Source organism: Zalophus californianus, chromosome 14 (assembly GCF_009762305.2).
Source record: "Zalophus californianus isolate mZalCal1 chromosome 14, mZalCal1.pri.v2, whole genome shotgun sequence".
Lineage (NCBI taxonomy): Eukaryota > Metazoa > Chordata > Mammalia > Carnivora > Otariidae > Zalophus > Zalophus californianus.
Genome location: NC_045608.1, coordinates 82,803,829 through 82,816,096, shown reverse-complemented (window position 1 = coordinate 82,816,096; position 12,268 = coordinate 82,803,829). Strand labels below are relative to the sequence as shown.

The 12,268-nt window shown below is 35.2% G+C and overlaps 1 protein-coding gene across 1 annotated transcript in view; it reads right to left on the bottom strand.

The window, feature by feature from the left end:
* Positions 1–12,268, bottom strand: part of CDH7 (cadherin 7) — a 130,683-nt gene that overhangs the window by 66,124 nt on the left and 52,291 nt on the right. Inside the window, exons 3-4 of the mRNA XM_027576285.2 lie at positions 10,131–10,425; positions 6,283–6,402 (exon numbers count right to left, since the gene is read on the bottom strand). Of these exons, the coding sequence (XP_027432086.1) occupies positions 6,283–6,402; positions 10,131–10,425 (415 nt within the window). The remainder of the gene's footprint in view (positions 1–6,282; positions 6,403–10,130; positions 10,426–12,268) is intronic.

The following is a 12,268-nucleotide window of genomic DNA, read 5'->3' as shown; positions in this document are numbered from 1 at the left end:
ATCTGAGATAAAGTACTAAAGATGAGAATGACTATGTCAATATAAATCAGCAACACTGAAAACATTCATGTGTTTTGTTGTTGTTTGTTTCTAATCAATTGCATTGAATATTGATCACCTTAAGGCTTCAGATGTATGAGAAATTGATTTCAGAGTCTCATTTTGCTCGATGGGAAAACTTGACAGAATAATCACTGGTATAGTAAATTAATTATTTTATAACTATTTAATTACTGCCTAAGTATATTAGGCAATAATATTTAATTATGGGATGAAATTTAGTTTTATGTTAAATGATATATATACCTAATATACGTAGTATATGTACATAGAGGTGATATCAAATAAAAATGTATTTAATATTGATCTATACAGGCCTGGAAACTAGCAATATGAGGTCATCTTTACTAATTAAATATAAAGAGTTCAGAATCCTACTTAATTATTTCTTGCAATTTCATCTTTTCCAACAAAGACTATGTCTTACCTCTCCACCTAGGACCATAGCTTGAAAGATGTCTAATCTATTTTATTAAACAGATTCTACTTTTTACGGGGAAGTCAGGATTTAAATCCTCACTGACTCAGACCTGCAGAAGAAAAACTCTGGTATTAAGGACTTTTCAGTAGCAAAACAGCAAAACCGGGTTGCTTGATAGAGGATGGTTCTTCGGGAATAAAATAATTGCAAATAATTGTTTAATTTGGGATGAAGTTTCTTTCTTTCCTCATGTTTAGCATAAAAATGTTATATCCTTCTAAGTTATAATTTTTTAAAAGCTGCCAATTGTTTAAGGGCTGATTATTTGATGTACACATGTAATAATGGTGTGCTATGTTATATATAATATGTGTTATATTTTATTTATAGTGTAGGTTATATTTCAGCACCAAACATAAGCCTAGGGGAAAGCATACGAGGCCTTCCCTATACTTCATAATATTCTACAGTTTAGTAACTGTTCTAGTGGTGGGAAACAGATGAGAAAAGCTTTTCAATAGCATAGGAAAAAATTAAGCAATTTGTTATTGGTTCACAAGATTCCAAGCTAAACAACACTCATCCTGTCTTAAGTAACTATATTTTTGTTTAGTCTGAGCACTAGCTATCAAACACAAACACACCCACACACTTCACACACATCAACAACACATTAGTATTTTAAGTGTTTAAATTACGCTTCTTTGAGTTAGGACAGTTTTGTTTTGTTTTTAAAGGTTGACCACTTTTTCTTATCGGGCAGTGTTGCTACACAGCACAGAAAATACAGGGTCAGTTTAAGTAACTCCTTCCCTGGATTCTTTTTTATTTTATTTTTTTATTATGTTATGTTAATCACCATACATCATTAGTTTTTGATGTAGTGATCCATGATTCATTATTTGCATGTTAACACCCAGTGCTCCATGCAGAACATGCCCTCTTTAATACCCTTCCCTGAATTCTTTTGGCCACCTACACACTGCTTATAGTTAGTATGTGAAATATCAAAGAAACATAAAAATCATTAGAAAGAGTCACATACTAATTCTGTTTGGTGGATCAGTGTCTAACACATATTCTTCTTAGTGTCATAATGATTCCATGTATATTTCATGTTTGTTCTTCAATACTTCTCTTAACTCTATAATATAATGAGTGCTGATCTCAGTAATAATGCTACTGAGCATAAATAGTCTTTGTCGAAGAGTTCTGGGACTCACAACTCTCTTTTTCCTTTCTTTTGTTTCAGGTGTTAATCATCCTTTATTTATTTGTAACTCCTTTTTTAATAAATTGAGGATTGGCTTTCTTTAATATTTGATCACTAAGTGTAGCATTAGATGACAAAATATTAATGAACTATGTTTAGAATCATTTCCTATTCATTCGGTTTCTTTTTTTTTTTTTATTTAACTTCTATGTCTTTCTTATTTTTCCTCCCAATATCAATAGGTACAAGTGCACTTACATCCTTGCACCTTTATAATAATGGAGAGAGGCCTTAATATTTCAACTAATCAGCAAGGAAAACACGGCAGCCTTGTCCTCTCATGGTTGGTGACATTATTTTTGTAAGGAAATACAACATTATTAAGAAAGAAGTCTGGTAGTCAAAGTTACTCACTTATTTTTTACACTTCTAATTGTTTCTTTACAAGTGATCCTATAAATAGCACTTTTCCAAAGTAAAAATCATCACAAAGTTTGCAAAGTAACCAGATGGCAAAGGTAATTTCCAAATACCTCAAATATTAAACATATTTTTGACAAGAATGGAATAATTGGGAGAGAAATGAATTTAAATAAGGACATTCAAAAATAATATATTTCCAGTCCCATGACTTTTGCGAGCTCTTCACTTTTAAGTAAAACTGTCTACATTTGGGAAAGAGTTCTCATTCACTGGATTTGATTTGCACTTTGCTATATATTATGGAGAAATACACGTACAGCAAATTGCTAATGCTACATCTCTGAGGTAGTAAAGGCCAGTTTTGTCTAGCCAAATCCCTACAGTTCTGTGAGATTTTCATGGAAGACGACAACATTATTTAATTTCAATATCAGCCATTTTAAGCAACTTATGATGAGAAGAATATTTCTTATAGCTCTTTAGGAAAGAGATTAGCTCAGATTTTAAGTTTCCTGAATAATAATTTTTCTATAGATGTATCATCTGACCCAATAACCCAGAACTTTCCATTTATTTATAATCCGTGGTCACAAAGTACTGTGCATATGAAACAAATTCATCATCACTATTGCTCAACAACTCTCTGGTTTTTAGTCTGGGAATAAATTTTTAGATGATTCTTTAATTTCCTAATAGCCACAGATGATTTTTTTAAAGCATATTCTTTTACCATGAAACTTCTTAAGAATGTATATATGTATTAAATGTAACAGATAAGAGCTGGTTCTGAAATCCACTCCAGTTTAAGGGACGAAACAATCACTGAGGCCTGGTATCTACACACTCAGATCTTGGACTGGTCCACATGACTCAGGTAACACAGGGCTATGGGGCTTCATGCCCTGTGGATCTGAGATACATTCGATGTACATGGTGAATCTCTTCCTATTAGTTTATATTTCTTTCTAAATTTTGCATCTAAGCTGTGTTTATATTTGGTTTGTCTCCCTGTAAGTGAAGCATATAATAGAACCATAAAAAGTCAGAGGAGAACCAATGATAGCAAATATGGAAGCTTCTAGTACACTAAACAATTTCAGAGTTGGCATCAAATGAAAAGTCTCTGAAGAAGGGACTCTTGTAATGTCTGAGAGGACATCCTCAGCAAGCCCGACAGGAGTGAGGGTCTGCCACACCATGAGCCATTCCACAGAATGGAATGCTTCTGAAGGGCATATTTTGGGGGGGGCTTTGTTATGACTGTATTACTTACATAAAACTATGATGTAACAAGTGGGTATGTAATATATGATGCAGGTATCGTATAGTCACACCTCTTATGTTCAAGAAGGAACTCCTAAATGACAAGTGGTGTTTTATCATTCAATCCATTTTTCAGGGCCAGCTTCATGGCCATGTGACCTGTGCAGGGTCACAGGTCCCATGCTTGGTTTCTTGTTCTGTTGATAATATCTTAAAATCCTATTAATTTTAGAAGACAGGGCCTGCATTTCTATTTTGAGCTGCAAATTATGTAGCCAGTCCTGCCATATATCAAATAGACTGAAACATGGGCTCTTTTCACTTGCCGGTTACAGAGTAGACGGACGCCTTAGAATAACCAACCACCAGCCTCCCGGGAGTTTGTGGTCATTATGGAGACAGGCGATGGGATTCTCTGCAGTCCTTTTAATGTTGCCTTGTCATGCTTCTAGTGCCATTCTGTTTGCTTATTAGAGCAAACTGTTAGCATTGGCTTTTGCAGCTACTCACATTCTCGTCTTATGGATGGAGAAACAAAGGTGGAATATACAGTTGCCCTCTGGTCATTTGTGCTCTGAGTAGTGCTATATGTATAATATGTGACTGGAGGTTGTAGCCATGCTAGGTTCATGATGTATGACTAATAAATGGTAATGGGTATTATTAATATTAGGGGAAAAATCAAAAGTTAAACTTATAGAAATGCACCTAACAGTGATTCCCTGTGCCTGTTTTTACAAAATCTTGACTTAGCAGATTTTCAGTATTTTTCCTACCAAAAATTTTACTTTCTTTTTAAAAACTCTTAGATTTAAAGATTAAGAAATTCATGTGATTTCTCATATAGATAAAAATCAGACTGACACCAACTATGAAGACTAAGTCAGACTTGATTCACAGATATCCATGCCCTTAAGGATTGACAACTTCTCATTTTTAAACAAACTGAAGTTTCTAGAGGGGAGGGGGGTGGGGGGATGGGTTAGCCCGGTGATGGGTATTAAAGAGGGCATGTTCTGCATGGAGCACTGGGTGTTATGCACAAACAATGAATCATGGAACACTACATCAAAAACTAATGATGTAATGTATGGTGATTAACATAACAATAAAAAATTAAAAAAAGAAAACTCATTTTTATGAAAAATAGGTATTTTTTTTGCAAACAATACACTATCCATATTATAAATTAACAGATGACAAAAATTCCCAGGATATCTCTGCACTAATGACTCTAGAAAGAGAAGTCCCAATGATTACCATAATTACAGTATGAAAAACTCTAAACCAAACAAAATTAAACTAACCTCTTCATCTCCTACAATACACAATCCTTGAGATTCTGAAATTAGAATTAATTTGAAATACTAATAATGTGATCCCATGACATAGACTATTGTCCACTTGCTCAATCAGAGACCTTCCCTCCACAGGAACTTAAGAAAAAAAACAAAAAAAACAAACGATCATCTTAACCACAAAGCTAAAATCACAAGCCAATCATTAGTACCAGCAAAACATTTAACCCTAGGGATTAGTGTATGCTATTTCTGGACAGGTTATATAATGCAGGAGTGTATAATTTGTGAGCAAATTGTCAGAAACTTGTCAATGTCTTTGTAGGCTATAAAGAGTAAACTTATAAGGGAATGGGTGGGTGTTTGAATTTAGGCTTCTCAGATCTATCATTAAATCAACCACAAGCATACGTTCTACATTCATAGGATTCATATCATAAATCAAATACTTTTGTTTACTTCTCCTTCAATACTTGCTTAATCAGAACTGTTTATTTTCTGTTAGACTTTCCAGGTGGCTTCCAGACTCTACCACTATATTGGTATAAAATATGCAAAGCAATCTCTGTAAAAACTCTTAACGGTGAAGTAGGATTGAATTTATTTTTCCATTCATGCACATTACAACTATCATTTTCAAAAGACACTTAAAATATTTATCCTCCACAGTGATTTGAAAATGAATTAATATTACCATTTATATGGAAAACAGTCTAAGTACCATTAAAATAATCATTTAGGGTCACGGTACTATCCAATAGTCATAAAGTTGGCTGTTTGAAGAATAATTTTCTTCATGATAAAGACAAAATTGTTACAATATGGAGAAATTTTTCATTTCATGGTGAAGAAGACCAGCGACACAAACCACCCATCTCCACATTCACCCCTCCTCCCTCCACCCAGAGCCAGAAAAGCAGACTAGATAAAATGTCATTTTATAACCAGGACAACAGTGCTCCAAATTAGAGTCCTACTTAATGTAAACTATTTCAGCTTAAAAGCAAAACAGAACATCTAGCCAACCAATCACATATTCTATCCAGGCAGTCAGATAACTCATAAAAAATATGTTTTTTTCCTTCGAAAATTAAAAAAAAATCACTTAATTTAGTTTTTGATTTAGCAGATCATCATCCTAATTGTTACATTTAAACTAATTCTCCGGAGTAAACCAGACTCTGAAAGGATAAGCTGAACCTACTACCTATCCTACTGCATGGCAGGGAGGTTTTTGCTCGAGATTTAAACTTAACTGTGTGTGATTCCTACATGAATTAGTTAAAGAAAGCAAGACAAAAAGAAAACAATGTAAATTGTTTTCTTATATAGTCAGGGCATAGCAACTGAACACCTTTTTTTAACACATAATACTTTAATTTTGGTAGAAATTCTGTTAACTGTAATAAAATAGTCTTGGAGGATGCTAATGCCTCTATAAATTATATGCTGTTTACTACCCCAGTTCACATATTGAGAGAAGCACAATAGCAATGTACTGTCTGTTTTCAGTGCCAACTATATCGAATAAAAATAACTAATATTAACTCTGTGCCAAGATATAAATGATGACATTACAAGAAGAGTCACATTTCAATGTTTACCTGTCTTTGGTTCCACTGAGAAGTAAGGCTGTCCTTGCAGAATACTGTAGACCACTCGGGCGCTGTTGCCATACGTAGGATCATCAGCATCTGTTGCTGTCACTTGTACCACTGAGGTCCCTACATGCCAATCCAAAAAACCAATGCATTTAAAACTTCCAAATGCCACAAAACAGAATGATTCACAAAATGCTGAACATGCTACATTTGTTTTTAATTATTTTCTTTTTTCATGTTTCAAGGCATGTGAAAAATTGACATATTTTTTGTAAAAGACAAACCCAAAATGAAGATAAATGCTAATTAAGCCCTCAGAAAGATTTAAGGAATACAAAAATATGTTAGCAAAAAAAAAAAATAAGATTGATGATGCACATTGGGAGGATACTCAGAATTGGAAGGGACTCAAATTTTAGGCATCTCATCCATCAGGGTCAGGTAACAAGTTTTTATCAAGAGCAATCTCTATAAGCCTCAATTACTGTCCAGAAAGGCAGTGCGACAAGTAACAGCATCTTGACACCCAAGTCACTGAGGGGATCTCACTATTATAGCTGAGCAGAGCCAGACAGAAAATGAAACTTCATTAACTGAATAAAGAATATTTGATGGATCCACTTAACTGAATATTAGGGGCATGTTTTCAGGAATAGTTTTAGTTTTCATTTGTTTCTATGAATTGATTTAAAAATAAAAGCATACAATGAAAATTTATACCACCACTCCCAAAGGAGAACCAAGTATGGCAACTTTAAAAATTGCATTATTAGTTGTTTTTCTATATTTCATGTGATAGAATGTCCTATAGCTTCTGCATTTATTATGTATTCACTTATTCCACATGGAAAGCATTTACTGTGATGTGTTCTTTTTATTTCCATTTGAAGCAGAATCTTAAAAATGTTACTCACATTTACTTAGTTTATATATTTAAGTACATGCTATTTTATCATTTATGTCTTATTGATGGGAATGGAAAAGTCTTTTTCTTTTTGTATTCTTCCAAGGTTTTAATTTGTTTCTAATAATTTATTGAAAATATTTTTAATCAAATATCTCATCGATATATTTTTTTTAAGGATTTTATTTATTTATTTGACAGAGAGAGACACAGCGAGAGAGGGAACACAAGCAGAGGGAGTGGGAGAGGGAGAAGCAGGCTTCCTGCTGAGCAGGGAGCCCGATGTGGGACTCGATCCCAGGACCCTGGGATCATGACCTGAGCCAAAGGTAGATGCTTAACAACTGAGCCACCCAGGCACCCCCTCCCTCATCAATATATTTCTAAAGAGATTTCCCTAAGTCCTCTAATCTTAGAATCATTAATGTCCATCTTGTTACAAATCTATTGTCTTTTCAACACTATGATTTTCCTTACCAATCCCATTTTCTTTAAAAGTGGGTGCATGTTATGAAGCTAGAGCACTGTTTTTTAAATTCTGATTTTTTCTTCTTTTTTTTTTTTTTGTATTTGACAGAGTTAGTTGATTGTGCCCTGCAGTAGCCTGGTAGGACCAAACAGCAAATGATGCATATTAAAAAATATTTTTAAAAATTAAATTTTGATTATTTTAAAATACTAAAATTAATGGCATTGATATTCTCTATTTTCTCCACAATGCACCATCTTTACAGAAATATTTACTCTGGTGACATGCTTAAGTATTGATTTCCTACTTCATTTGAAAAGGCAAGTGCCTTAAACAAAATAATCAAAACTACTTTAGAAAATTTGGTTGTATATAATTTTTTCTAAAGTGTTCACTAAGAAATTTGCTTTATATATACATATACATACACACACACACATAACACACATATTTTTAAAAAACTTTAAATTGTCCATGCTTATCTATGCTCTTCTGGAAATGAATGAACTATCCTAAGGGTTTATTAGTGTGTTTTCAATTTTGAGGTTAGTATCCAATGAAAAACACAGCCCTGAATATTAAACACTGAATGTTTTTGTTGTATATGCCATACTATTTAGTGGCCATTATAACTATTTGGTTAGAATTAAACCCTTTGATAAACTCCAACTCACTATAGATCCACATAACATATTTAATGTAGTTATCCATTGATCTTAGTATTCAAAATTCGGTATTATTCCAAAATTGATTCTCAATTAATGCCAATTAAATCCTGAAGGCACTTGAAAATCATTTCTAAAAAGTTCTGAACCTGTTGGAATCGATCAAATAACTAATATAACTTGCATAATAATCATGCCATTTAATATCAGAGCAGTACAATTGAAACCAAAACTACAGTGTCATTATTTAGCCTCTAAAAGAACAAAATTCACATTAATCCAATTTGCATGGCTACATTGTGTGTAGCAAAGGGAAACCATAGCAAGCCAATGCAGAATGCCCAACACGCCCACATGAAAATGATGGAGTTGAGCTGAATTGCTCAAACACACCTCAAAAGTTCCTGTTTTTCTAAACATTACTACTTTGGGGAGGACCTTCTCTTTTCTCTAAAACCTGCAAATCTTGTGGCTGCTATCCCCCTAGTTGTTGTTCTTGTTGTTAAGCAACAACAAACAGCACTGAAGATGTAGGCAGTATTGAGAAAGTGTGAATAAGCCTGTTTGGTCAAAGAAATGCTCACTTAGAAGCTAACTACAGTGTGATGCTGCCTCTGTGGTTCTGAATTTATCTGGATCACAAGCATCAAATCTTCTGGTTCATTTTCTGCTTCTATTTCTTTAGTGGCCAGAGCAAGGGTGCCCTAAATAATTTTCACTCTCCCGTCTGCTAGAAATTTAGGGTCACCAAACTGTGGCTCCCCAAAACGGCACACAGAATACACATCTTTGCAATTCCACTTCCTAATATAGTCAATCTGCGGGCTGAATGCTGGAATGAATGAAGTGACCTTTATTTAATATAAAACAAATCATGTTGGGTAAAATGTCCGCCTGTTAAAATGCAAATTCAATTATTACTTTAAATAACTGTCTTACTTCAGGACTAAAAGTGACAGGAAATAAATATATAAATCAACTGGTCTATTTAAGCCCCATATTTCTTTTATTGTTTTGTAAGATCATCTAAAATTGCATGCCGGCTGAAAATTCTTCCAAAGGTATGTGAATCAATTGTTTAAAACTGAGTTTTCATTATTTGATAGAAATAAAGTATATACTGGAAGTACTTTACTTTCTATTTTTCCAGTAATGGGGCAATGTGAAAAGCCCTCTTAATAATAACAGCCTTCATGATTCTTTTATATATCACAAACTGAGTATCACTTTGCCATTATTATCAATCCAATATAAATTTTCATGCATCTAAGTTTCTGGAGAAATTACAAAAAGATTAGTGGTGGCATATGGAGGGACATTTGTGGGTTCAAGCCTACTCTACAAGCAAACAGACCCGCTGATCTAAACATTAGATGGGCTGCCTGATACCTTGGCCCCAGAAGGATTCTTAGAAGAGTGAATCATTAATACTAATCAGGAGAAAGAAAAGATTACCACAGGCCAATATCTGCAAGGATTTTCTTTTTTAACTTCTTAGGGGTAGTTTTAATCAATTTTTTTTAATTAAATATTACACTGAAAAAGAAATGTAAGACATGAGTAATGTACTAAAGACACTGAGATCCCTGTGGAAGAGGAAAATTTTCCTAATTTTCCATTGATATAAAATAACGATTGGAATAATTAGATTTGGACACTGGATCTTAAGGCATTTCAAACTTCCCCTTCACCCTCACTAGGAAATTGCCTTACCGACATTAAGGTGATCTTTTTTCACTACTTATGATGATCTCCTTTTAAATACAGACCCCCTGAAATCAGACACTGCCAAAGCAGCATGTTCTTTACTTACCCACAGGAGACATTTCGGGGACTCCCGCCGTGTATGGGCCATCCAAGAATTTGGGTTCGTTGTCATTGATATCCTGAATCTTGATGACAAACTCGGACTCAGGCTCCACAGGCTTGTTGGTGAGCCTGTCCAGGGCCTGGGCTCGGAGCGTGTAGTAGGCCTGCTCCTCCCGATCCAGCCTCTTGGTAGCATGAATATCCCCAGTGTTCTCATCAATAATGAAAATGGAACTTGCCCCTTCGCCTGACAAGATGTATTTGATGGAACCATCTCCTTTATCAACATCAGAGTGAAGCTGGTGAAAAATTCATGTGAGATGAGATTAACTTACAAGAGAGTCAGCGATATGGAGATATGTAAAAATAATTCTTATGTCAGGCAGCAGTACAGGAAATTTTATTGTTCTTGGAAAGATAAGCTGATGCTTATTGTGCACAGCAGAAAGGCTATTAGAATGTGTCAGCTTGCACTTGTGAGCAAGACAATTTCATTTCTTCCTGTAAACAGTCTCATTTCCAAAGGTATTTTCTATCATTCCCAAAGTTAGGAACTTGTGGTGGTGTTAATTTTTATTTGGTCTGTCCTTGACAGTTTTAGCCATCTTCTTTGAACAGAGCATTCAGTAATCATGTATAATCGGTTGATTTGATCTTATTCCAAGCAAAGGGACTTGCTATAGAACATTTGCAAATTTAGATCTAATAAAGTATTTAATATGCTTAGAACTCCCGCATTCTTTAAGGACACCCTTCCCTCCCAGCCCCTTTCATGATTAACAAGTATGGATGGATGTCCAGTCACTAAATCCGCCTCCAGATCCTGTTCTGTATTTTAAAATTTGAAGCCAAGAAAAATTACACTGCTCTCTGAAGTAGGAATTTTAAATCAGTATGTGCCTGAGACTTCAACTCAAACCTTTCTTGAAATACCAAGAACTGCATTAGATTTGCATGATTAACCCCAGCAATCGGCAGCAGGGCCAGCACGTACTGATTTGCATTTCGTATCTGGAACTGTCCCTGCTGTATGTCAGAACATTATGTTGAACAGAGGAACCTAAGGAAACTCAGACATAATTACACATTTTCCTGAACTTCATAACCTGAAAAACACAGGACTCAATCTGTCATCTCCACGATCGTTCATCCTTAATAACCACCATCATCTGGACTTCGAGTAAGACGAAAGCAAAAACCCAATTTACCAAATAATAAAGGCTCTTCACTGTCCTACAGAACTAGGTTTGCATTCTTTAAAAGACGAGGTGCTACAAACAGAAAATATGGGCAACGACTTGCGGAGGGGTGACTGTAGAACGTTTTCTTCCTTCCGTGGTAGGTGTGGAGGGTACCGCTCCTTACGCCGAGGTTTCTGTAAGCGGTTCTTCCCCCATCCTGTAACAGCTCTGTTTATACTGTGCTCTAGAATACTTAGGGACCTGATTTCCCCTCTAGTTTCTGTAGGGCTCAGTAATACAAAAAAATTAATTATTGGCACGAGTTATAATTTAGATTTGTTCAGTGTGGAATTATCTAGTGGATCACTGTACCGCATGTTGACCCACCCATCTGGAAAGGTTGCGTTCTTGAAATATGGTGAATTGCCTAATTTTCTTAAGTCACTCTCAGGGTTACTGTCGCATCTATATCTCCCTCGAAGAAGAAAGCAAGCTGAAAATCACTATAGTTTGGATTACTTGAGTGATTCCTCTGTGTCAGGCACTATTCTTGATGTTCTCTAAATAGTAACTCATTTCATGCTCACACTGAATGAATTCATTATCCCTATTAACAGATCAAGAAACTAAGGTAAAGAAAGGCTGAGTGCCTCTCCTGAGGTCATGTGCCCAGTGCTCTGTGGCTGCATCAGGATAATGAAAAACAGGGGATGCTGGAAAGCTCGATCTCCACTGCCTGCAATAAGATCCTGCCTCTGGAGGGAGACATCTGTGGTCCCGTGAGGTGGGGAGATTAAAGGTTGCAGCAGAGGACAATTCAGAGAAAGAAGGGTGCATGCACCTCCACCCCTGATCACCCCCAAGTCTTAAAGAAGCTTGGTGCTTTGAGTGGTTTCCATCAACACCTTTTATGACTTGACAGAAGGGTCCTTTCTTGGCATTACTGAACAGCAAAACACTC